Source organism: Eulemur rufifrons, chromosome 15 (assembly GCF_041146395.1).
Source record: "Eulemur rufifrons isolate Redbay chromosome 15, OSU_ERuf_1, whole genome shotgun sequence".
NCBI classification, from domain to species: Eukaryota; Metazoa; Chordata; class Mammalia; order Primates; family Lemuridae; genus Eulemur; species Eulemur rufifrons.
In genome coordinates, this window is record NC_090997.1 from 34,874,487 (window position 1) to 34,901,715 (window position 27,229).

At 37.7% G+C, this 27,229-nt stretch overlaps 1 protein-coding gene across 1 annotated transcript in view; it reads left to right on the forward strand.

Annotated features, from left to right (window-relative positions):
* Window positions 1–27,229, forward strand: part of CD109 (CD109 molecule) — a 121,396-nt gene that overhangs the window by 71,355 nt on the left and 22,812 nt on the right. The window contains exons 15-23 of the mRNA XM_069489068.1: window positions 993–1,145; window positions 7,111–7,185; window positions 7,821–7,881; window positions 9,078–9,219; window positions 9,954–10,071; window positions 10,769–10,882; window positions 13,063–13,281; window positions 14,313–14,457; window positions 17,752–17,928. Coding sequence (XP_069345169.1) covers window positions 993–1,145; window positions 7,111–7,185; window positions 7,821–7,881; window positions 9,078–9,219; window positions 9,954–10,071; window positions 10,769–10,882; window positions 13,063–13,281; window positions 14,313–14,457; window positions 17,752–17,928 — 1,204 coding nt within the window. The remainder of the gene's footprint in view (window positions 1–992; window positions 1,146–7,110; window positions 7,186–7,820; window positions 7,882–9,077; window positions 9,220–9,953; window positions 10,072–10,768; window positions 10,883–13,062; window positions 13,282–14,312; window positions 14,458–17,751; window positions 17,929–27,229) is intronic.

Here is a 27,229-nt window from a genome sequence, read left to right on the forward strand (position 1 = left end):
GGGTATGGGAGGAGGTGAGGCCACTTGAGATGATATGGGTTGAAACTTTGTCCTGGGTTAGTTTCCAGCTAATGAAATAGATATATGAAAGCCCAGCTCTGGGTTGTAAAACTGGCAACAGGCTGGGAGATTTATATTTCAAAGGGGCAGAGAAAGAATTTATGGTTGCAAGTTTTCTAAAGTAAATGCTCTAAGAAAAGGCTTATAGTCAGGAAGAAGCCTGTCTAAAGTTCAGTTGAGCTGAGGAGAACATGAAGGCTTCTTGGGGAGGCAGTACAATCACTGGCCCAGTGGAAGTTGAGGTGCAGCTGGTGAAATGAAAACTCCTAGTAGGAAGGGGCCTCATGAGCAAGCCATTTGATTCAGCAGTGATGAGATGATTGGTATTCTTTATGAGTATTAGTAGGACGGCGCTTTGATGAGTGTAATGACAGAGGAAGTGCAGGTAGCCATGGAGACACAGAGCATAGAGGTCTGACTAGTGTTCCATCTGACCACCTTCTTCCTTGGAAAGAGCCCTCCCTCACCCTCAGCCCAGTTAGATCTGTGAGTCCTCCAGGGAGCTCTTCTTGTATTCACTCCTAAGTCCGTGTTGCCAATATGTAGGCATCTGTAGTTTCTTTCTTCTTTCGTGTTCCTCCTCTTGGATGCTGGCCTTCTCCAGGTGTGCTAGACACTGCTGTCTTCTCTTCAGCACTAGCTGGGGGCTGAGGGGTGGGAGATGGAGAAAGGGAAGAGGAAAGATAGAGAACTGAAGAATAGTTCAAATTTATACCACTGTGAGATGTTCCATGACTTGCAAACACTGTGGAAGTAGTTTTTTAATTCCTTTCCCTAGAGAAGGGTTACGTATGGTTTTAGAATTATCCCTGAGCAAAGGCAAATGTAGATTCTTTTGCTAGATTTTGAGTCATTGATCTACTATTGGTAAGACATATATATAATGCTTTAAAAAAGTGAAATAAGTCAATCCTACTTTCTCTCTTTTTTAGATAAAGTTATTTTGGAGTAAAGCTAATGCCGAACCATCTGAGAAAGTCTCTCTTAGGATCTCTGTGACACAGCCTGACTCCATAGTTGGGATCGTAGCTGTTGACAAAAGCGTGAATCTGATGAATGCCTCAAATGATATTACAATGGAAAATGTGAGTTTAGCCATTTTTTCATTGCAAAAATACATGTTAAAGAGAAAAAGGAAATGTTATTGCTTACTTTAAATAATTAAAGAAATCTTATTGTTAATAGTTTCTTGCTTGTATAAGTCAATAATCAGTAAAGCTTCCAAATAAAAAAGAATCTTTACATTGGTTTTGTTGGAAAGATGCCTATGTGGTTAGGTGCCTGTTATCTCTCAAGAGAAATGCCACTTAAAGTTAGGTTGGAGGAGAAGGTTCTGGAGATCTATTTTACTGCATGGTGACAATAGTTAATAATAATGTCGTATATACTTAAAAATTGCTGAGAGTAGATTTTAAATGTTCTTACCATGAAAATAGCAAGTATGTGAGGTGATGGATATGTTAATTATCTTGATTTAGTCATTCCACAATATATACCTATATCAAACCATCACATTGTACCTCATAAATGTACACAGTAAAAAAAGAAGAAATGTCACCGAGAGCTTTCTCTCATTTTAATACTGTATTTTGATTTAAGGCATTCAGGAACATACTAGAAAATTGACTTGTGCAATTCCATATGACACTGGATAAGAGAACTTTAGAATTTTGAAGTGCTTTCTATTTTGGTTATATGTGATGGTTATAATAATTGCAGTCCCCATTGAATCAGGAATTTGCAGTCTATTGAGGGAGTGAAATCATGTCAATCTGCAGAAAACTTACAAACCAAGAAGTATATGAATATTACATAAACTAATCTCATCATCATTAGTCACTGCATTTTTATTTATATATTCTTAATATATCCTGTGTGCCATCGTCAGCTGTAATAGAGATTGTATAATCTATGTCCATTCATTGATTCAGTACAGTGATTAACAATACATGGGGAAGAAAGATATATATTGTTAGGTTGATTTGGTCATTATATTGTAAAATTAATTCACTTGTGAAAAATTATACATTTTCTTCAGTTTATAAAACTAATTTTTTTAGTCTTTTTTTAAAGAAAACTTTAAAAAAACCAATCGGTCATTTTTTTCTCTTTGATGTTTCCTAAATTCATATTACTCTTTTTTTTCTATTTTTTTTGAGACAGAGTCTTGCTCTGTTGCCCGGGCTAGAGTGCCGTGGTGTCAGCCTAGCTCACAGCAACCTCAAACTCCTGGGCTTAAGCAATCCTCCTGCCTCAGCCTCCTGAGTAGCTGGGACTACAGGCATGCGCCACCATGCCCGGCTAATTTTTCTGCACATATTTTTAGTTGTCCAGATAATTTATTTCTATTTTTTTAGTAGAAATAGGGTCTCGCTCTTGCTCAGGCTGGTCTCGGACTCCTGACCTCTAGTTATCCTCCTGCCTCAGCCTCCCAGAGTGCTAGGATTACAGGCGTGAGCCACCACACCCAGCCAATGCATATTCTTTGAGTCTTTAAATCTTGCATTTGATTTAACTGAATGTAGTAATATCTCTCATTTTATCACTTTCTAAATAGCTTGATAAATACATTATTTCATTTTTCTTCCCTATATATGTATATGTTTGTGTGTGTGTGTGTACTGTCTCTGTCTCTATTTATGTTAATATATATACATGTGGTATGTATATATTTACATTAAATTTTGTCAGATATTAATAATGCTATGCCAGCTTTCTTTTGGTTCATATTTGCCTGGTATGTTTTTCCATCTTTTTATTTTCAGTCTTTTATAGGTTTTTAAGTGTATCTTGTTGATTTTGCTTTTGTTTTTTTAAACTAATTGCATAGTCAATATCTTTTAATAAGCTTCTTTAACCCATTTACAAATATGGTAATTCTTGTTCTAATTAGGACTTTTTCTGCTATTTTATTTCCTATTTAAAAATAATTTAGACTATTCTCTTTTTATTTCTTTTTATTTCTGGGGGCTAGATCAAATTTTGTTTTGCTGGTTTAATATAATTCTATTTTTGTAATTATGTTAGATGTCCTTAACTGCTGAACCATACGTATTTATCTTTATTGATTTATTTATCCTTATCCTTACTGATTTCTTAAGGTTATCAATATTTGTATCTTCATCTAACAAGATGAGCATTTTAGTATGCTTTTTTACCTTTTTTGTCTATGACTGTCTCCTTGTCCTCCTCTACCCCTACCCTAGTCAGATGGTGTTGCTCGTGTACAGGTTTTAGTCTGTGTTATTATGGGTTGCCCTTTTAATCTATGCTCTTCCTTCATTTTTTAATTCTGGAAATTTGTGTCCATTATTTCTTCATATATTTCTCCCTCTTCATTTTATTTTTTCTCTCCTGGGACTCCTGTTCAGAAGTGGGCACTTCTACTTCTATCCTTTACAATCTCTTAGCTTTTTGTTTTATGTTTTCCATCTCTTTGTCTTTTCTGTATTTCTCTAAGAGAGTTCCTCAGTTGACTTTTCCAGCTTACTGATCGTTCATCAGCTGTGTCTATCCTACTTTGATCCCTTGTATTGTGTCTTTTATGTCAGCTATTATATTTTTAATATCTATTGTTTTTAGTTGGTTCTTATTTTTTGTTCTTGTTTTCTTATTGCTCATATCTCCTCTTATCCCCTTATGTGTATTTATGAGGCTTATTTTGAATTCTTGAGTTGACTTTTTCAGTAATCTTGTATCACATGAGGTATGTCTAGTTGGAGGTCTTTCTTTCACAGTAGTTTTACTCTTTGGAAATCTAGTTGATTTGGCAGTTGCTCTGATTATATCTGTTGGGGAAGGCTGAACATCAGGCTCCAATCTGTGTAGGTCTTGTGAATTTAAAGAGAGGAGTCTAGCCTCAGGGACAAGAGAATTACTCTTGATTGACTCTGCTGCCTGCCTCTCTTCAGTTTCACTCTTAAACCCTTCAGGGAAAACAACACCAAGAAGAGAGAGTCTCTTGAGGTTATGATCCACCTGCCCTGAGGGTTTGAAGGGGGAGAGGAAGAAGAGTACATGCTGGAGGGCCATGGGTCTGTCTACATGTTTTCCCCACTTTTTCACACCAGAAGGTCAGAACTGACCTGGTATTTTCCTTGGGACACCTGCGCAGGCGGTGGGTCTGCTGCTGATTTTGGCAGTGAAGTTGGGAGGCATGATTGTCCTGAGGCTAACCCTGGGAGAGAAGCAAGGGCAGAATTTAAAAACCTTTCCTCCAGCCTGTCTTCTGACTGCTGCCTTTAGCTGCCTTCTGTCTCAGACTGAAGCCACCCACTTTCTTCCAACACCAATTCCAGCTATCTTCTACTCTTCCAGGGTTTTTCTCATCCCACTTATCCAAGTTTCCTGCTGTTTTTATTGTTTCTCCAGAGTTGGCTCTGAAGGAGGGAGTCAGGAGCCGGTGATAATAGACTGTTTTGGCTTCTTTCTTGCTTGTTAAATTTGTGTGTGCTGCCGAGAGCCTCTTGAATGCCTTGGCATGATTTAAGTGTACTGCATCTTCCAGGAGTAATTTTTAGACACCAGCCTTCTCGTCATTAGCTTGTGCTGCAACTTCGAAAGTGCATTTTTATTAAGCAAGTGAGAAAAGGAGGATTTTTTAAATGCGATAGATGCTTTATTTAAAAAATAAATTTTATCATGTATATTTGAGGTTTACAACATGACGCTATGGGTTACATATAGATAGTATAATGCTTACTATAGTGAAGCAAATTAATATACCACATGGCTATTTGTTTTTGGTGACAAGAGCGGCTAAAATCTACTTGTTTAATAGAAAGCCCCAAATACCACACAATTTTATTAACTCTAGTTCTCATGTTGTAAATTAGATCTCTAGACTTGTTCATCCTACATATCAGCTACTTTGTACCCTTTGACTTATATCTCCCCATTTCCTTCCTTCTCCCCTTGTCCCTGGTAACCACTGTTTAGAAGCTGCTTCTTTTCTTTTTTTTTTTTTTGAGACAGAGTCTCACTCTGTTGCCCGGGCTAGAGTGCCGGGGCGTCAGCCTAGCTCACAGCAACCTCAAGCTCCTGGGCTCAAGCAATCCTCCTCCCTCAGCCTCCCGAGTAGCTGGGACTACAGGCGTGCACCACCATACCCTGTTAATTTTTTCTATATATATTTTTAGCTGTCCATATAATTTCCTTCGATTTTTAGTAGAGATGGGGTCTCGCTCTTGCTCAGGCTGGTCTCGAACTCCTGAGGTCAAACAATCCGCCCGCCTCGGCCTCCCAGATTGCCAGGATTACAGGCGTGAGCCACCGTAGATGCTGCTTCTTGAATATTGCTATCTGTTCAAGCCTGAGTGGGAGCAGATGCAAATCCTTATGTATTTGCATTTTGTGGCAAAGCTAGAGGCCTGGAACTAAAACCTTTTCTCCTCATTATGTCTGGCTCTGACTCTATCATCTGTAGTTGAGCTAACTCTGTTTGCCAGCTTGTTGAAACATTGTGAAATTTTCTGTCTTCTCATTCTATTGTTTCCTTATTGGTGCCTGTTCTAGTAGCTTACTGTGGACGAAGCCATGGTTGTTGTTAGCATTGCAGAAACAGTGGTTACAGTTGTTTAATTTTATGCCAGAATGTGTTTTTTCAACTTGTACTTAGATTCTTTCACGGTTTCTAATCCTGCCTTTGTCTTGTCTAGTTAATGCTAATGTAAATAAGGGAGAAGTATCAAAATAGTTACTTAAAAAGGTATAATATCTAAATTTTTTAATTGTAGGTAAATATATAAAACATAAAATTTGCCGTTTTTACCATTTTTAAATGTATAATTCAGTAGCATTAATTACTTCACAATGTTGGATGACCATCACCACTTTCTGTTTCCATAACTTTTTCATGGCCCCAGAGACTCTGGAACCACTAAGGAATAATTCCCTATTTCCTCCTGCCTCTAGCCGTCGGCAACCTCTAATCTACTTCTGTCTTTATGAATTTGCCTATTCTAGATATTTCACATAAATGAAATTATATAATATTTGACCTTTTGTGTCTGGCTTATTTCACTTAGCACAATGTTTACAAGGTTCATCCATGTTGTAGAATGTATCAGAACTTCATTTCTTTTTATGGCTGAATATTATTCCATTATTTATACATTCTTCTGTGGATGGACACTTGGGTTGTTTCCACCTTTTTGGATATTGTAACTAATGCAGCAGGGAACACTGGCATGCAAATGTTTCTTTGAGTTTCTGTTCTCAGTTCTTTTGGGTATATCCCTAGGACTGGTATTACCGGGTTGTATTCTAATTCTATGTTTAACTTTTTGAGGAACTTCTAATTTTGCTCCCTCTTTTAGCCTATTTTACCCACTCTTGCTAGCAATGAGAACTGTTCTAAAAAACAGTAGCATTGCTAGCTGGTCCAAAGGTAGCAAGTTATCTCACTTGATTGTTCATAGTCAGTTACAGATTGAACTTCTTCTACTCTTTCTCCCTTCTCACTACTGCACTTGACTAGTAAAAAAAAGTAAAAAAAAAAAATAGCATTGCTAATGTGATACATGCAAATATTGAAAAAACCGTGTCTCATTGATGCTGTAATTTGCATTGCTTTATCAATGAGGCAGAATATTATTTCTGCTTATTAATAATTCATATTTCCTCTTTTCTGAATTACCTTTTTAGGTTATTTTTAAAAATTTAGGCCACTGATACTTTGCAAAGCTTATATTAATCTTCATCAAATTTAACCTGTTTATCTCTGCCAAAAGTATGGGTCATTTTTAATACTGACTTCTACCTGTTGGTCTTTTCAAACAGTGACATTTAAGTTTCTTTTGGGCAAAACTGAAGTCCAGACTTCATAGGAATGCTGAGTTGCTGAACAGAGTGAAATTAAGATTAAATTAAAAATGTAGTTTTGACTGATTGAATCATGAACAAAGCATTTGCATATTCATTACTACTTGATTTGTGTCACTTTTAGATTTGATAAGCATGAGGGCTGTGTCTTATCTAAGTTACTTATAAGAAATGTTGTGGAAGGTTGATATGAATCAATTCATTCTGTGTATTTTATCTTCTCCTTAGGTGGTCCATGAGTTGGAGCTTTATAACACAGGCTATTATTTAGGCATGTTTGTGAATTCTTTTGCAGTCTTTCAGGTATGTTTAGTTTGCTATATTAAAAAGATATTAATATCTTTTATTATGGAAAACACTTTCAGGATTAATGATCATTATGAAATGTTAACCTTTTATTAAATGTGTCGCTGGAGGAAACATTTATATTAACACTTATATGTTATATAAGTGAAATTTGAAATGAAAAGGTAATCATCCTTCCAGTTTTAAAAGCAAATGGAAACATTCACTATGAAAGAAATTAATGGAATTGTCATTAAATAAACAATTTCCTCATTACTGCACTTGGCTAGACTAAAAAAAAATCAATTTCTTTCCTTTATATATATATATGTGTGTGCGTGTGTGTACATATATATGTACACACACACATATATTTCCTTATAAATATATTTTATACATTTTCCTTGACTTTGAAATGGCTGTTTATTCATATGAATACGTGTGTTTGTGTGTGTGTGTGTGTGTGTGTGTGAGAGAGAGAGAGAGAATTGAGAAAGAGAAAGAGATCAAATATACGTACATGTATGTACATACATGTACTGAAGCACTCTAAAATGAGAACGAGTGAGTCAGGAGTGTGGCAGACTGCTAAGGTAACTTAGAGAGCATTTAAACTTGTGTTTTTAAAAGAAAATTAAAATTATTCTTTCTAGGAATGTGGCCTCTGGGTATTGACGGATGCAAGTCTTACAGAGGGTTATATTGATGGTGTTTGTAAGTAAAACCTGGCAATGTGCTTATAAAATATTTATCTTTCACTCAGATATTCAACATTACTTATTAATATATAGGTATGGATATTTTCTGGTTGAATATGATTTTCACTTTCTGTTCTCTTGTCCTTAGATGTTTGGAGTTTAATGTACTTGGAAGTACATCTGGACCATGATATGGAATGGTCTTCTGGGCTCCTGTCTAGATCTTTGAAATACATCTTTCCATTTATTCTCTGTAATTCTTTGAGGTAGTTATATTTTTGGACATATTGGCAGGTCCTGTGCTTCCAATTTGTATCACAAACTACGCTATTATTTTGGAATTAGTTAAAAGGAGCAACATATTTTTGAAACATTTCTCTAGCTTTTTAATGTTCACCTAGAAAATAGCCCAGATGCCATGAAGTATGCTAGTATACACACACACACACACACACACACACACACCCATCAATATGAACTCTTCCTGGGCAGGGTCATATCTGTACATCCTAGTTCCTTCAATTGCTAAATAGAGTTGGCCACCCAGTAATAGGTGTGCTTTTAACAAGAGCCCACAAATGTTCCGATGGAAGGACATGTACAAATGAGAATGGTTAACTGTAGAAGTTATTCTCTTTTCTTTCAGATAAATTTATACTAACATCATTTGGAAAGGCTTCCAGAAGTTTCTATCCCTGAATTCCCTATTTCTGTCAGGTGTTCTCAGTTATTCCATACTAAGCCTCCAGGGTCTTTTTGGGCTGGTTCTTGCCACCACGGGACACCTGAACCTCTGTCCTGAAGCTTAAAAGATAATTTTATATTCTTAAAGATTTATGAAGTCATTATGACCTCTATGTATTAAAGATGTGTGGTACATTTTGCTTTCCTCATGTAGTGCTCTATCCTAGACAACCTTCCAAGCATCTTTCTTTTTCCATTTGTCAGTCTCCACTTTTACCCATCTTTGTTCGTCTTTACTTATCACCTCCTGCGTGATGCCCACTGTAATACTCATTATATTGTTAGTAATAACTTTTCTGAAATCCTTCTTCTACCTTTTCACTGTAACAGGAGAAACCTGATATTCTCACTAGTATATTACATCCCTCGAAAACTTTTCAAGTGATCGACATTCACTCTGTGCATGAAGTTTATAATTCACTCTCTCTAGTGACTGTTTTCCTAACCATTGTCAATGTCTGTTTATAGATGACGATGTGGAATATGATGAGAGGTTTGTGGAGGAAAGCGAAGGATCCATGGTAGACATTCATGACTTTTCTTCGGTTAGCAATCCACGTGTCAGAAAGCATTTTCCAGAGACTTGGATTTGGCTAGACACCAAGATGGGGTAAAAATTTATAAAGTTCCTTGCCATATATATTTTGTTTAGTGTTTGTTTTAAATAAGTTTAGATTAATTTCTAATGTTTAAGTACAAACATAATGTGATTCGGAACTAAATAGGCTAAGAGGTTTTTGTTTTAGAATGATGTTTATTGACTCTCAGGATAGTATTTGATAAAGCCACAGGCAAATTGTGGTGGGAGAGATAGGTCTTTTTTTTTTTTTTTAAACGAAGGGTGATTTTAACTTCTTTGAAGTCTCATGGTTCTTAGGTAAATCATGAAATCTACACAGTATTTTATAGTCAGCCATTTAGGAATACTTGAGATAAGACATGACTCAAATCTCAAAAAAATATAAATAACAGCATTGACAGGGATACAGAGAAAAAACTTTTCTGCAAATTTAGAGGAAAAAAATTGGAGTTAAAGTTTGAAACTGTGTTTTATTCTCTATGCAAAATTTATGAAAAAATAATGGTCATTCTGAAATATAAACATTGTAAAAGATTTTATGGGAATATGGGTCAGTATGCAGTATTATGACCTTATGATGATCTATTCCTTGAGAACTTGGGATCTACTATTTTATGTTTAAATCTTTTAAATAGTTTTACATGTAGATATGTAAATGATATGGAAAATTAAAATTCTTCCAAAAATAATTTAGGTTATGTTGATTTATTTTGAAATATGTCAGTTCTTGGTTTTGTGATTTTTATGCTTACCTTTGACTTCAGATCTGGGATTTTCCATGAATTTGAAGTTACTGTACCTGACTCTATCACTTCTTGGGTGGCTACTGGTTTTGTGATCTCTGAGGACCTAGGTCTTGGACTAACAACTACTCCAGTGGAGGTATTCCATTAAAGGGGCGCTTACTGAATGTTGCAGTGCCATTAAGCTAAGAAAGTCTCCACTCCTCAGTGGGTTTTTAGAAAATGATTGCTTATGATGTTTTTCACAGTTTGGAGATTACTTGGCTTTGCCTTTTGCTTTTCATCTGTTTTATATTTTAGAACATGAGCTGTATTAAACTGCTGAATGTGTGAAGTCTATATTTAGATTTGGATAGAAACATTTATTATTGACCTGATCTAACCACCCCAAAGGCCAGAAGAGAGAGTGTTTCCATGTGTCCCCCTTCAAGGATGAGCAGAACTTCTCCAGACGTGTTCTAGCCAACGTTACTTCACATCAGTTTGTGGTCAAATTGTGTCATGTGTTGTTTCCTCAACTAGTCACTGGCAAGAAGAATATAATGACCATGGGTGGCCTTAGGCCAGTAGCTCTCACTTCTGTTATACCTGAAAGCACCCTTTTTTATAATAGATACTTTGTGTTGCCTTTTTACTATCCCAAAATGAAATGCATAGAAAGTATAACATACCTACGTACATGATTTTTTCAAAAAATCAGTATGTTGCTCTGAGTGAAATACTAAGGATAAGTAAAAGGAAAGTAATATATAATAAAATATTATAATATGTATCTCAGTATGTAAGTGAAGAATTTTGACATGAATCAAAATATGTACTCTTTGTATTTTTTCCAGCTGCAAGCCTTCCAACCATTTTTCATTTTTCTGAATCTTCCCTATTCTGTTATAAGAGGTGAAGAATTTGCTTTGGAAATAACCATATTCAATTATTTGAAAGATGCCACTGAGGTAATATATTCAAGGTTTTGTTGATCATTTACACTTCACGAGAAAATGGAGATAACGTGCAGGGATTAGGTTGTGTGGTGTCTGAGCATCCGGCCTTCTAAGCATTTTATATGTTTCTGGGAGATAATATATTCAAGGTTTTGTTGATCATTTACACTTCAAGAGAAAATGGAGATAACATGCAGGGATTAGGTTGTGTGGTGTCTGAGCATCCGGCCTTCTAAGCATTTTATATATTTCTGGGAGATTGAACACAGATATATTTTGTCAATGATTTCCTCTGCTAATTAATATCTAAGGATATCCTTAGCGTGTCTGAGCATTCTTTCCTTAATTTTCAGCACAGGTTATCCACTTTTACCATGTATCTTTTTTATTGTCTCTGAGGCATGCCTTTCTCTTTCCTGCCTTCCTGCATTTTCCTCTGGGCTTCCCACATTTAGATGTGTTGCCACTTCTAACTGCCATTCTATGTCCACTGCAGTTGACAAGAAGTTATCCCCTTCATGATGTGGCTTGAAACTAAGTTGCGTTTCCTGAAGCATCTCACTCATTCTGTAATGATTCTGTAGGTCCCATGTTTACATGTGCATTGTATTTCCCAGGGTTTACTTTTCTTTTTTTTAGAGACAGGGTCTGGCTCTATTGCCCAGGTTGGAGTGCAATCGCATGATCGTGGCTCTCTGCAGCCTCAAACCCTGGGCTCAAGCGATCCTCCTGCCTCAGCCTCCCAAGTAGCTAGGACTATAGGTGTGTGCCGTCATGCCTGGCTATTTTTAAAAACTTTTTTGTGGAGATGGAGTCTCATTATGTTGCCCAGCCTGGTCTTGAACTTCTGGCCTCGAGGGATCCTCCCACCTTGGCCTCCAAAACTGCTAGGATTACAGGTGTGGGCCACCACTTCTAGCTAGATTTACCTTTTGGGTCATGTGCCTTGTGTCTCCTTAGCTAGTCATTTCCCTGGAAGGCATGACACAATTCCCACTGTATTGTGCCCACAGTAGTGTTAGCCAAATGATTGATTCTTTTCTCCCCAGAATAAGTATGGTTTTGTTTTTTTTTTTTTTTTTTGAGACAGAGTCTCACTCTGTTGCCCGGGCTAGAGTGAGTGCCGTGGCTTCAGCCTAGCTCACAGCAACCTCAAACTCCTGGGCTCAAGCGATCCTCCTGCCTCAGCCTCCCGAGTAGCTGGGACTACAGGCATGCGCCACCATGCCCGGCTAATTTTTTTGTATATATATATTTTAGTTGTCCATATAATTTCTTTCTATTTTTAGTAGAGACGGGGTCTCACTCTTGCTCAGGCTGGTCTCGAACTCCTGACCTCGAGTGATCCACCTGCCTCGGCCTCCCAGAGTGCTAGGATTACAGGCGTGAGCCACCGCGCCCGGCCCGGTTTTGTATTATAATTAACTTTATATCTCTTTAAAGTACTCTATCTAGAGAGCAAATTGATTTTTTATTTTTTAACTTTACTTTTTAATCTAGTCATCATGGTGTAGTGTAACAAGCAAAAGAGTCAGAAGGCCCAGATTCAATGTCCAGTCTACCACTTATCAGCAAATGACTTATTGTAATTATAGTTTTCTCATTGGTGAAATGGGAATCATAATTATCTCTACAAAAATATTTTGAGAAGCAGATGAGAAAATAAATGAGAAAAAAATTCATAAAATGTAAGACCTAGAGAAATGCTATTCATAATAAGGCTGGTAACTTAGGGATAATTTACAAAAGTTTGCAACCAAGATATGCTTCAGGACTAATGTCTGAGTCATGCTTTCCTTGGAAGAATTTTTTTCAGAGACTCTCAATGAATGTAATAATATTTTATCCTGTTTGTCCCATATTTTTCTAATGGGACCAGTGTGTTTTAGGATGACAGAGTTAAATGAGGCTGGTGGGGATATCAATATATGAAATAGCATTTCTGTGCACATCCTTACCACTTAATGGCTTCAGATAATGAGAGAATTTAATGTTACTGGGAGAACTAGAAATGGAGCTAAAGAAGGCCTTTTCTCCGCGTGCCTTGAGGTAGAGGGAGAAAGCATAGAAAAGAAATGCTTTCTTTCTAGGGAGTCTTGAGCCTCACAGATTTAGCAGCACTCAGAGTGGTGATAAAACATTTTACCGGAGAGAATTTATTATATATAACCTTTGATATTTTTTTCTTCCAGGTTAAGGTAATCATTGAAAAAAGTGACAAATTTGATATTCTAATGACTTCGAATGAAATAAATGCCACGGGACACCAGCAGACCATTCTGGTTCCCAGCGAGGATGGGGCAACTGTTCTTTTCCCCGTCAGGCCGACGCGGCTGGGAGAAATCCCTATCACAGTCGCAGCTGTTTCACCCACTGCTTCTGATGCCGTCACCCAGAGGATTTTAGTAAAGGTACGTATCTGAAGTCTTCAATAAATGAAACGGAAATACGTAATTGGAAGGAAACAGAAGTTTTCTACTCTTGGTTAAATTTATTGACAAATCTAGTAGATTGTCTCCTCCACCCTCCTGTCAGTGCCTAATTGTTTTCTCATCTGTATGTAAAAATATATTACACGTGTGTTTTAGAGATAAGTGCCAATTTCCTCTTTAAATTTAATCAGAAGTATGACTATAAAGACTGTAAAATCTCTTTATAGTCATTTGCATCTAAAAACTGTGTTACATTGGATCCTATTAAATCATGGTCAAGGTGATATGTATATTTGGAATATTGGAATTTCACCGTGCAGGTAGAAGAGATTTTGTCGATTTTTTTTTTCAGAGAAGACATTCTGTACAAAAAGATAACTCAGCACAGTGGGTAAGCACTTGTGTTCTTGGGTGAGACAGCCCTGGGCTTGAATCCCAGCTCTGCCAAGTATGACTTTGCTAAAGGTATTTAATTCCTGTCTTTGGATAATAATAGGAACCACCTCGGAGGGTTTTTCTCATTACATTTTCACCTTTTCCTTTGTCATTTTCATGGTCATTCCATGATGTGTTTTGTCTAATTTAAGTAGAAAGTGAACATTAATAGATTTGAAGAATCAAGAAATGCTAGGTACTTAAATATGTCATCAGATTTAATTCAGCTCCATGGAAACAGTGCCAATTAAGTTCAGATCCTGTTGAAAAGCACCTTTCAGTTAATGCAGGGTCCTATATTTAGTGAGAAATCTTAGTAGAAAAAAGTAATCAAAGTTATGGCAATTTGTGGTAATACAAACTAAAAGGAAAAACTCATTCTGTGAAATATTTATATTACTTGTTTAAATAAAATAGCTAATTTAAGGGGGAAAAAAGAAGAAATGATAGTTACTTATCTAGGCATACACAAACCACAGGTACAACAAGTTGGATGTTTGTCTTCGTATCTACATACAGTTCTCTGTAAATAGATGAGTAGAGACCATGTTCTTTGTGTTCCTTTTTTTCAACAGGCTGAAGGAATAGAAAAATCATATTCACAATCCATCTTATTAGACATAACTGACAACAAGCTACAAAGTACCCTGAAAACTTTGAGTTTCTCATTTCCTCCTGATACAGTGACTGGTAGTGAAAGAGTTCAGATCACCGCAGTTGGTAAGGATAGATTATGTTACCATCTATTGGTTTATTTGTATATGATAATATATATTGTTCACTTATTTATAGATGTAATTTCTTATTTAGTCCTAATGAGAAGACACTGCAAGAGTTTTTACTTGGTCCCAACTACTGATTACAATAGAAAAGCTAGCAAATTATGTATCCTTGACCAGTTCTTCTCAATCTTCAAGGTACATGTGAATCACCTGGGGATCTTGTTTAAAAGCAAATTGTGGTTTAGTAGGTGTGGGGTGGGCCTGGGATTCTGCATTTGTAACAAGTTTCCAGGTGATGGTGATGCTTCTCATTTGCAGACCACACTTTGAGTAGCGAGGCCTCACTACCGTGTGGCTGGAGGGAGAGGTTATTTTAAGAGCAAAGTCTCTGGATTCTGTGGCTTTCTACCACTGGTGAATATCAGAATGTTGTAAGGAAATTTGTAAAAACACGAATATCTGGGCTCTACTCTAAATCTAGTAAGTCAGAATTTCTTGGGCTATTGCTAAGTTTCACCAGTGATTCTGATAACCAAAGGTTGAGAACTACTGCCTAGAGCAGTTCTCTGTAGGATATGAGTAACCTTTACAGTAGGAAGCTACTCACTGACTTGAGTCACTTCCGTAACCCAAAAGTGCTTTTAAAAAAATTGACAGTTTATAATTGTATGAATTTATGGGGTATAGTGTGATGTTTGATTTATAACTACAATGTGGAATATGTAAATCAAACTGGTTAACATATCCATCATCTTAAATACTTAACATTTTTTTGTGATGAGAACATTTGAAATTTATTCTCTTAGCAAATTTGAAATGTACAATACTCTTATTACTAACTATATTCACCACGCTAAAAGTACTTTTGAATTAAATATAGTTTTACACAAATGGCGTATTAGTCAGAGTTCTTCAGAAAAACAGAACCAATAAAATATATATATTTATATATATACACACATACATATATGTACATATATATATATGTATATATATAATTGGCTCATGCGATTATGGGAGCTGAGAAATCTCACCATCTGCTTTTGCAAGCTGGAGACCCAGGAAAGCTGATGATATAGCTCAGTGAGTCCCTGAGAACCAGGGGAGCTGACGATATAAATCTCAGTCTGAGGGCTGGAGAAGATGAGGAGATGTTCAGCTTAAGCAGTGAGGCAGGAAAAAAAGGGGTGAATTCCTCCTTCCTCTGCCTCAACAGATTGAATGAAGTCCAACCACCTAGGGGAAGTCAATCAAATTTGCTGAGTTCACTAATGCAAATGCTAATCTCATCCACAAACACCCTCACAGATACAACCAGAAACAGTGTTTAATGTGGGCACCCTGTAGCCCACTCAAGTTGACACATAAAATTAACCATCACAAGTGGTTTATGTAATTGTGCCTTACAAATAACTGAAGAAAATGTTACATTTAATGGCTTCTAAAATAGTTTGTTAGGTCTTTAAAGTGTTGGGACCTAAGGTACTTTTTCAGAATTCTTTTAAATTTTACCTGCATGTGTAATGCTTTTTGTTACAACTACAAACATCCACTCCGTAGACAGAGGACTTTATTTGGAGCCTCAGATATAATTCTTCTTTTTTTTTTTTTTTAAGAGGCAGTGTTGCCCTGAGACTGGACTCCACTCCTGGCCTCAAGTGATCCTTTTGCCTCAGCCTTGAGTAGCTGGGACTACAGTCCCTAGCCTCTGCTCTGGCCAATTCTTAAAAAGAATTAAGTAAACTCTCTATTTAGGGAAATAAATTCTGCCTAAGCATCTCCTACAGTATTGGGATGCTGAGAGATGCAGTACATATATACATACATGCACATATACACCTAGAGGGAAGAAGTCTTAAATTTAATTAATTAATTTGAGACAGGGTCTCACTCTGTTACCTGGGCTACAGTGCAGTGGCGTCATCATAGGGCACTGCACCCTCAAACTCTTGGGCTCAAATGATCCTCCTGCCTCAGTCTTCTCAGTAGCTGGGACTATAGGCATGTACTATTACGATCACCAAAGTTTTGTATTTTTTGTAGAGATGGGGTCTCACTGTGTTGCTCAGGCTGGTCATAAATTCCAAGCCTGAAGCAGTCTTCCCACCTTGGCCTCCCAAAGTGCTAGGATTATAGGTGTGATCCACTGTGCCTGCCTTGCCCTTGAATTTTAAATGTATATCACCACTCTGTACTTACAAATGAGTCTATCTATGGTCATAGAAATATTCTAAGGCTTAATTTTTGTGCTTGACGTAAAGAATAAATTTTCAAATTTTATTTTTATATGTTTTTTTAAGCTTATTTTGTAGCCCAGAATCTGTGAATATTAGCTTGCTTCTATGAACTTTGAGAGTCTAAGTTTCTGTTCACTTTGAATATTGGAAACATAACCTGCAGTGGTAATAATGTAAGCTCTATATATTCCTTTGTGTCAGCATCCAAAGTTTAAGACATTGGCATGGCTGCCACCTACTCACCTGAAAGAGATCTTTTTCTCTTTTTTGTATTCACTTTTTTAGGATCAGATTTTCACTAGGTATTTGTACTTGGTTTGGTGTAAGTTTTCAAAATAAACCACAGAGAAGGATACTCTTCTCCAGATAGCTTAAAACAGCAGGGTCAAAATTAGAACTCAGCCTTCATAGTTCTGAATTTTTACTAATTTTCCTGAGTCATGGTGTTAGGACGTGAATAGTAGAGTTTTTTAAGCATGCACTTTGTTTAATTTTGGATTAAGAAGAATACCCTTAATCCTTTTTGATCCTGAGAGTCATTGAAGTACTTATACTTGTTAGTTCTACTTTGTTATTGCTCAATAGAAAGCATTGAGAAACACTACAGTCCCTGCTCTTTTAAAAAATATCATTTCTCAAGTACTTGTAGAGTATCGTCAGTAAGAAATCAGAATAAAGTTCGGTTTATGTGCAGAATACTAATAATAAAACATTTCTTTCCTTTGTAAGAATGATGGTGTCCTAATGGTTAATTCCTTACATATTGGTTCAAGATTTTTTTAAAAATATATTTTTTTCCTCATTTATGTCATATCTTTAACTCAGCTAAAAGTCTTCTAATTAATCACATAAGCTACAGATCCACTACCACTACAGTATTATTTTTTTGACCAGTCTTCCTAAATCCTGATGTAAAGTTTCTACTTTGTTCCAAGCAGTGGAATAATCATTGCTCTAATGACAGATGCCTTCTGTCCTTGGTGGAAGTCTCTTCGCCATCAGTAGGTACAATCACTGAGTATTCACTGAATGAATTGAATGTTTTGTGCTTTCAGGAGATGTTCTTGGACCTTCCATCAATGGCTTAGCCTCATTGATTCGGATGCCTTATGGCTGTGGTGAACAGAACATGATAAATTTTGCTCCAAATATTTACATTTTGGATTATCTGACTAAAAAGAGACAACTGACAGATAACTTAAAAGAAAAAGCCCTTTCATTTATGAGGCAAGGTAAGCATTTTAGAAACCTACTTTTGTTTCTTAAAAAAAAAAAAAGTTTTTCTTTGTTTTTCAGGCAGGGTTCACTCTAGACCATATTTCAAAATACACAGATTTTGTCTGCGGTGGATGATGGGTCTAGATGGTGTTGAAACATGCCGGAAGTGCAAGCAGTGGGAAGCTGTTACCATTCTTCCTTCAGCCAACTGTTCACTCATTGCTGCTAAGGTGTTTGTTAGCTGTGGTTTAAGGAGTCAGTTTCTGCAGGGGTTTTTATTATAATAAAGGATCTGAAATTTAAAACTCTTTAAAAATCTAAAGGAATGCTCATCCATTTGTTCATTACACATACATGGAGCGTCTCTTCATGCCAGGATTAGTTCCTTTCCTCTTAAGGAATTCATTGCTCGGTGGAGAAGATGGTGGGTACAGAAACACGTGAGGTCCTGGGGTGGGACCTTCTCCGTACATTTAAAATGTCAATCAGATGGGGTTAGGAGAGAAATGTTTGTATGGGGAGGACCTGTTGGCCCCTCAGAAAATGCCACACCAGTGATGACTCTACCCTGACACCTTGAGAGGTGGAAACTGTCCACAGACACCAGGCGATTTGTGTCAGCAACTTGCTAATAGCAACAGTTAAGGTGAGTTGAGTGTTTGCTGTGTGGCAGACCATGTTCTAAGCACTTTACAACTCATCTCTCATTGAATGCTCACAGTCAGTATTAATAGTGCCATCCCGTTGTTTGCAGATGAGGAAGCCGAGGCACAGAACAGTTAACTAACTTGCCCAGGGTCATATAGTCAGTAAGTGGCAGAGCTGGGATTCAGACTCCGAATTCATGCTCTTAACATCCACACCTAGGAGAAAATGAAGTGTTGTGAGATGTGTTTAATAATGCAAATTTGATTTCCTGAAATACTCCAAAAGCCAACCCAAGTTACAGTCTCAGTTTTGCATTTCCCCTTATCAGGGGATCTCTAGCAAGATCTCCGTGTGGCTGAGTATTTCTCTCTGCACAGTTTATCTGATATATCCTGCCCATCAAACTCATTAGGATTAGAAGGGTTCATACAACATGATTAGAAATGCTTATTCAGTTAATCTAAGAAAAATAAAGCTGAACACTTTCCAACTCCTAATTTTTTGTTTTTGCTTTTTTATAACAAGTTAAATGCAAAGTAGAGGCAAGCTATCAGCTGTTTTGCTCACTTTTCCATAGAAGAATTAGAACACTCAGTAAAGACACCATTTAAAAAATTTTTTTTTTTAATTTCAGCATATTACAGGGGTACAAATGTTTAGGTTACGTATATCGCCTTTGCCCCACCTGAGTCAGAGTTTCAAGCATGTCCATCCCCCGATGGTGTGCATCGCACCCATTAGGTGTGAATATATCCATAAAGACACCATTTTGAGGTGAGCCTTTCTTCTGGGTTTCCTCATTATGTAGCCACCTGTTTATCCTAAACTAATTCTATGTAATAATAGTAATAGCAACTAACTCTGTTTAAATGTTTTCCACGTTTCATTTAATTCTTGCAAAAACTCTAGGAGGTGGGTATACTGTTGTTATTTCCACGTTAAAGATGAGGAAATTGAGGCACAGGAAAGTTAAATAACTTGCTCATGGTTAACTCTTCCCCCCAGCCCCCGCCAGTGGTCTGGCTCCAAAGCCCACCCTCTTCCTTAGAACACTGTGGTATAGTTCTAGTCTGCAATGCTCTTGGATTGTTAGAAGCAAAGGGGTAGGATGGGAAGGACCAGGAATGAGGCCAAGATGCTTGAGTACCACCAACGTGCCAGAGGTCTCAATGGGGGTTCTGATAAGATGGTGAGGGAGAAACATGGGGTTCTGTAGGTAAGGAGACGGCAAATGTGAGGAGGTAAGGAGACGGTTCTGTAGGTAAGGAGACGGCACCAGCCTCTCTGGTGTCAGATTAGACTGCGGTGAGTGGTACAGTGTTGGGTTCTAGTAAATGAGCCGGAGTCAGTGTCCAAAGATCTCCCTGGGGTAGGATGACACAGACGAAGGCAGAGCGGGAGTCAAGGGGTTGTGAGTCAGGAACGATGCAGTGCGTGAGAGGACAGACCAAAGGAGACCAGGGTTTGGAGTCAGGGCTGAGCGGGACCTGAGTTCTGAGTGGGGAAGGACATAATGGCATATTTACCCTCAGATTATGGCCAAGCCCTAAAGACACTGTGGCCGGCCCTCAAATCCAGGAGGTGGTTAGGTCCTCTGGGAAATTCTCAAAGATCTGGCAAAAATTAGTGTTTTCTGTACAGAATTGCCCATGTAAAATTATCCTTCTTTGTCCATGTTTATGGATCAGTCATATAATCAGTCATATTATATATCAGTCTCTCATATATAGAAATATATACATATAAGAACTGGTTCTTAAAAATTTTAATTATAATTAAGTTTAAGAAGTGGTACCAAGTGGTCTCTGTGGCATATTGTGTGCCACGCTAAAAACAAATGAGATCTTTATACATTGGCCTAATGGCTAAAATTAAGGAGATAAGTAAAGAATATTTGGGATTGTTATAATCCCAAATTATAACAATTTGCACCTTTTGAGGACAAGATGTCAATTTGTATTGAAGATTTAGTTTGTTTGGTTTTAAGTAGAAAGTACCCAGGAATTAGGCCGGTGCAGTGGCTCAGACCTGTAATCCTAGCACTATGGGAGGCTGAGGTGGGAAGATTGCTTGAGATCAGGAGTTCAAGACCAGCCTGACCAGACCCTGTCTCTACTAGAAATAGAAAAATTAGCCAGGTGTGGTGACAGGCACCTGTAGTCCCAGCTACATGGGAGGCTGAGGCAGGAGGATTGCTTGAGCCCAGGATTTTGAGGTTGCTGTGAGCTACGATGACATCACTGCACTCTACCCAGGAGACACAGCAAAACTCTGTCTTAAAAAAAAAAAAAAGAGGACCGGGCACAGTGGCTTATGCCTGTAATCCTAGCACCCTGGGAGGCCGAGGCGGGAGGATCACTGGAGGTCAGGAGTTCGAGACCAGCCTGAGCAAGAGTGAGACCCCATCTTTACTAAAAAATAGAAAGAAATTATCTGGACAACTAAAAATATGTAGAAAAAATTAGCTGGGCATGGTGGCACATGCCTGTAGTCCCAGCTACTTGGGAGGCTAAGGCAGTAGGATCACTTGAGCCCAGGAGTTTGAGGTTGCTGTGAGCTAGGCTGATGCCACAGCACTCTAGCCAGGGCAAAAGAGTGAGACTCTATCTCAAAAAAAAAAAAGAAAGAAAGAAAGGACATAAGAATTGGTACTTTATAAGTACCAATAAGTACATAAGATTGGTGCTTTATAATTTGTTATGCATTCTTTGGGATATTTTCATAAAATTAAAATATCTTTGAAAATGCCACATAATTTCATATTTATATATGCTTTATGCACTGTCACTTTGCCTAATCAAATAGTAATGCTTTAAAAAAACGATAAATTTTAAATAGCTTGAACCATTTAAGGAGTGATAGATAACTCATGCCTTAAAAATAATTTGAGTTTGTGTCCTAGATATATTGCTCTGGGTCAGCAGCTGTCCTCAAAATAAGTGGTTCAGATCCTCAGTATCTGTTCTTTTCCAGAAGCAACACTGGTCTTTCAGGCTGGTCCTGACCAGGTGGGTGCCAAACTGTAGTTTTTCAGAGTGGCCCTCTGGGCATCTCTGCTGACTGCTTGGGAGCCTTCCTCACATTTGTTGGTCATTAGAAAGTGCAGAGTGGCCAGAGGGCAAAAAAAGCATTGTTCTCTAAATGCCAAAAAAATCTTCCAGATTGTTCAGAATGATGAGCACGCTGCTATAATGCAGGCGAGTCTCCCTGGGGAGGACGTAGAGGTCAGGGGTTCGGCGCTGGCCGTGGAGGCAGTCAGACCTGTGCGCTAACTCCTGGCCTCGACCTTGGGCTGGTTTCCACGGCCTCCCTGAGGCTCCATTTTCTCACCTATAACACAGGGGTAATAAAAGAACCCCTTTGGTGAGGCTGTTTTGAGGATTAAATGAGATATTTTAGCATTTGATTCAACACATAGTAAGTGCATAACAAATATCAGCTATAGTAGAGTTAGTTGCTTCTAACTGGAACCAGGGTCTAAAGTCAGCAAGTAAATCCTGTCCCTTCTGTCTCTAAAAACAAATGGTAAAATACTCCCACTTCTCTCTGTCCTACTGTTAGTTGTTCCGTTCAAACAGCATCATTGGTCACCTGCCCTAATCCAGTGGCTTCCCGAGCAGTCTGTCTGCTTCTGTGTTCACTGCCTTTTGCTACATTCTCCCCGTGATAGAAAAGGGATCTTTTGAAAACATCAAGATCCTGCCACGTGCTTGCTTAAAATCCTCCAGTGGGTTCCTGGCCTGGACCTTCAAGGTCCTGCGTGAACTGGCTGGGCCTCCCTCTCTGCCCCGTCTGGCGCCACTCTGGGCTCCCCGTGTGGCTGCATCTGAAGCCCTCCCAGCTCCACAGCGCGTCAGGGCCTTGAGGCTTGTTCTTCCTCTCCTGGAATGCTCTTCCCAGAACTTTCCATGGCCGCCTCCTTTTCATCATTCAGGTGGTGTTTCCTTCAGAGTAGCCTTCCCTGACCAGTTAGTAAGTCTCATTTATGCTCCTCCATTTTGTTTTTTTCACTTAACATTATTTAATATTATCCTGTCCATCATCTGTCTTCCGCACTTAGAGGGTGGGCTCTGTGACAGTGGGGGCCGTGTTTAATCTCTTCTTCATTGTGTTGCTGTGTGGTCACCTCAATAAATACAGAATGGATGAATGAGTTCCTATCAGTAGGAACTTCTTTGGACTTTAGGTTCAGCATCCTAATGTGGAGATTGGGCCTAGAAGGTCTCTGAAGTGCGTCTACAGTGTAGTGATTATCTGTGGACACCAGCAGTTCCACCTGGCCTTGGCATGTCCTTATCAGCTAGGAAATGTGACCAGTGATTTTGATGTGTTACTCTGGGTGAAATCAGCACAATGGAGCTCCCCAAAGTACATCATCTCACACGCTGAACTAAATTAGATTTCAAAGTAGGGGACAAAAGCTTCTTGGTATAATGTTTTTCATTATGAAGTCAGTGTCTCATTTCACAAACTCTGTTTTTTCTTTTGCCATCACATGTGCCAAAGTCCTTTAAATATACTGTAGTTGTTTTTATTTTTTAAGAAATTAAAGTGGCTTTGGTATGAGTCATGATAATATTATTTAAATGTCATTTATGAACGGCGCATTGTTTTACTTAAATCATGCTTGGCCCGGGACCCCTGTAACCTAACCCATTGTTTTTTTGGTCAAAACAACAGCTACATCATTGAAGTGTCTTTGCTGTAAAAAAGAAAAATAGAACCATAAAACAAAAACTGTTTTTGATAAGGACTGGAAATTCTGAACCTGCTAATTCAAGATTTAAATCACTTGTTTTCCTCAAATATTTAAATCACAGGGCCTGCAGCTCAATTTTTTAAGTGAGACTCAGGCGAAGTCGAGGTGAAAACACAAGAAGAAGTAGGCTTCAATGATGCTATCATTGGTCATGAGTATAACTAGAGGCGATAGTGAAGCTTAAAAAAACTCTAAAGTTCTCATTTTCCATTTTATGTCATAGAAAGTAGAAAGTTGATAATGATTACTGTTTTTTTTAGTACAGAGAATATTTTTTATCAGCTTTTTACCAGCGACAGTGCTTGATGTAGTCACAGGAGCTGATTTTACTTTTATTTACATGCGATTTTGACACTTGTAGTAAGTCAAGTCATATTATGTTCAGAACGTTACTCTTTGATGTGTTTCTGTGAACAATACTTTCACCTTTATTATGATAAATTCTGAGGATTTTACATTCACGGTTATTCCAAAGAAAACTCATGACCCAGAAAAGTAGATATTTTATATGACGCTTAATAAATAGCGGTACATAGGTCATTATCCTTAACAGCTTCATGACTTTTGTATTTCAATTTTGCAGAAGTGTCTGGAAGTCTGATTATGCTATTACTTCCCAAACTCAAGAGCTGTTCATAAAACTATTAACTTAAAGGTGATACTCTTATTTCCTCGTAAACTTTTGGAGAAAACTATGTTTTTGCATTTCTCGTTTATTGTGGTGAAGTCTCCAACTTAGGTAACTACACTGGAACGTTGAGTTGTTGCATTAACAACAAACCTTATAGTCAAGTCAGCAGTATCCTTTTCTGCTTGTGGGATGGGAGTTAGGCCTGATACCCTGGGATGACTGGGAGAAAAAACAGCTGAGGGTTCTCCAATGATGCATGGTTAGTTTAGGATGAGAAAGGGACCGTCACAGGAGACTTCCACTAGTTCTTCTCTCTCGGTTCTGAGTCCCTCCTTTATTTTTCCATGGGAACAGGACTGGTGGTTTGGGTTCTCCATTTTATCTAAGCTGGCTCAAGAAATTCACTCCACAACTGGAGATTATATGTGGCCTCTTATCCCCTGGGCTGGCTGCCTCTAGTGGAAGAACAGTACTAGTTGTTGATATTAACGGGGAATGTTGGAGGTCAGCCACCTGAGGGGTAATTTCCATAAGCACTGATCTCATCCCCATGATCTCATCTCTCCAGCCAGTTGCACAATGTCTCAGACTTGGAACCGCAGTTGTTGATGTGATGTAGGGGCTGGGAGGCACATGGCCCTCTCCTTGAGGTTGGTCCTTCTTTCACAGAAGTACCTACTGTAGTGTTTGAGGGCCTCAAACTTCTTTTCTCTTTTCCCCTCCCTGCCCCTGTCTTCTCTTCTTTCCTCTTTTCTGTTAGATTGAGTTCACAGTTAAACTCTGGGTATCTGAAAACTTTAGTCCTGACTTGAAAATTGAGGGAAAATGTCCTGGACTCTTTTGCTAATTTGCTTTGTGAACATTAAAAAATTAATCTGCTTCTCTGTGATCCCTGACTGCTTCTGAAAAAAGAGACACTATACTGTGTTTTCTTCAAGGTTATTTGAAAACTAAAATATGATAAAAGTAAACTATTTAGTGATAATGCCTTCACTTAATTTTTTCCATTCTTGTTTATCTTATATTTTGAATATGTAGAACATTAACATGCTTCCCCAAATCATACTTATTTTAAAAAGTATACCCGAAGGGGTGTCCTTCCCTCTCCTTTTCCTTCTCCCTACCCCTTGTGGGTAACCTAGGTCATTAGTTTCTAGTTTATCTTCTTTCTCCATCTTTTTGCAAAAATAAACATATGCATGTATGTTTGCTTATTTCCTCTTTTTCTTACACAAAAGGTAGTATACTATGTATGATATACAGTGTACATAGTGTGTGTATATATATGTGTGTGCATATATTACTTTAGGGTTTGCCTTTTTTTACTTAACAGTATATCCAGGAAATTACTGTGTGTCAGTTCACAGAGACATTCCTCATTCTTTTTTCATAGCTGCATGGTGTACTCCATTGTGTGTATGTACCATAACGTACTCAACCAGTCTCCAATTTTTGCACATTTAGGTAGTTTCCAATATTTTACAATTACAAATAATGCTGTAGTGAATAATCTTCTGCACGTATATTTTTGGATTTGTTGGAGGTATATCTTCAGGGTAGATTCCTAGGAGCGGGATTATTGGGTCAAAGGGTAAGAAAGACATTCTCCTTTATAGTAGTTGGCGCCTGCTGAATTCCCTCTAGCAATGGGTGAGTGCTGATTTCCGTACAGCCTGCTCAACAGAATGAATGCTCAGACTTTTGAATCTCTGCTAATCTAATGGGTCAGAAGTGGTATCTCAGTGTAGGTTTAATGTGCATTCAACTTCACTCCTATTGTGAAGTTGAACATGTTTTCATATATTAACGTTTGTCTTTTTGTCTTTTATGACTCGTCTGTTCTTGTTTTTGTTCACTTTTTTCCACAGGACTTTTTATCTTTTCCCCTAATTTTCTCTCTATATGTGTATACATATATGTAATATTAACATATAAACATATAAATGAAATTTATATATTATTATTGATATTAGCTATTTATTCATCTTATATGTTGCGAACGCTTTCTTTTAATTTGTTACTTATTGTTTTAGCCTTGCTTGTAGTGTGTTTTGCCATGGAAAAGTTTAAAAACCATTTGTGTGGTCAAATTTATCAATTTTTTTATTTTGTCAAATCTGCTTAGAAAGTCTTTCCCTATATCTGTGTTACAGACTAATACCTATTGTTTATTGAGAGCTTGCCATGTAAAAGGTACTGTACTAGGGACTTTGCTTATATTAATATTTTCCTGCTTAATCATTGAAAGAGCTCTGTGAATTACTAGGAGACAGTGACTTTGGAGCCAGATTGACCATGAGTAACTCCTAGCTTCACTACCTACCAGCTGTATGGCCTTATGCACGGTGTCTGTATTCTCTGAGTTTGTCTCATTATCTATAAAAAAGGGGATAATAATAGCATTAACATCATAGGGTTGTGAGAATTACCTAAGTTAATATCTGCAAAAGGCTTTGAACAGTTCCTGACGTCTAGGCAGTGTTGAATAAAAGTTTGTTATTTAATTACGGTACCATACTATTTCAGTTATAAACATAAAGATCATAATCTAATGCTCCCTTCTTCAAATTAAGCAAAATTCTGTCATCACTTTAAATGTTTATGTTCCTTTTCAATAAGTCTTAAAGGTCACCGTGTAACATAGTATCTTGTTTTTTCACACATTTTGTCTTACTGTTACTTGAGTCAGATGCTCTAGGATTGCTTATGGAATAGCTCAAGGAGAAAGGTTTGAGACTTAATGGCAAGAGCAGATTAACTGTAATTTTAAACCATTAAAGCTCATGTTTTGTTAGTCAAATATGAATACTGATCATTACTGCTGCTTCTAAAATGTGGTGTTCATAATGTAAAACCTGTCTGTTGCTAGAGTTCACTGGGGATTGAATTCAATGTTTCATGCAGGGGTGTGGTTGCCAGCCATGTTGCCAGGCTCAGGCTGTGCACCCTCGGCTGCCAATGGTGGAATCCTGTAGTTTTCAGGAAGGATTCTTGATTATCGGAGAATCATCGATAATGTCTTGAGCTGGAAATGTTCTTGCTTTTGCTTGCTTTTAAATGATAAATTATTGCTATTTTCAGTTCATTTTTTAGTAAGTTAGTTTGTTGTGGGTTGTTTGGTGAATCCTGTAGTGTTTGGCCTACAATTTCTCAATCACTGGACTTTGAGACCTGTGTGCATAGTTTTGCAAATATGAAACATCTGCTGTTATTAAAGCAGATACATGAGCCTTAACCTCCTTCCTAATTTACTTCTATGTTGATACTTCATTACCAC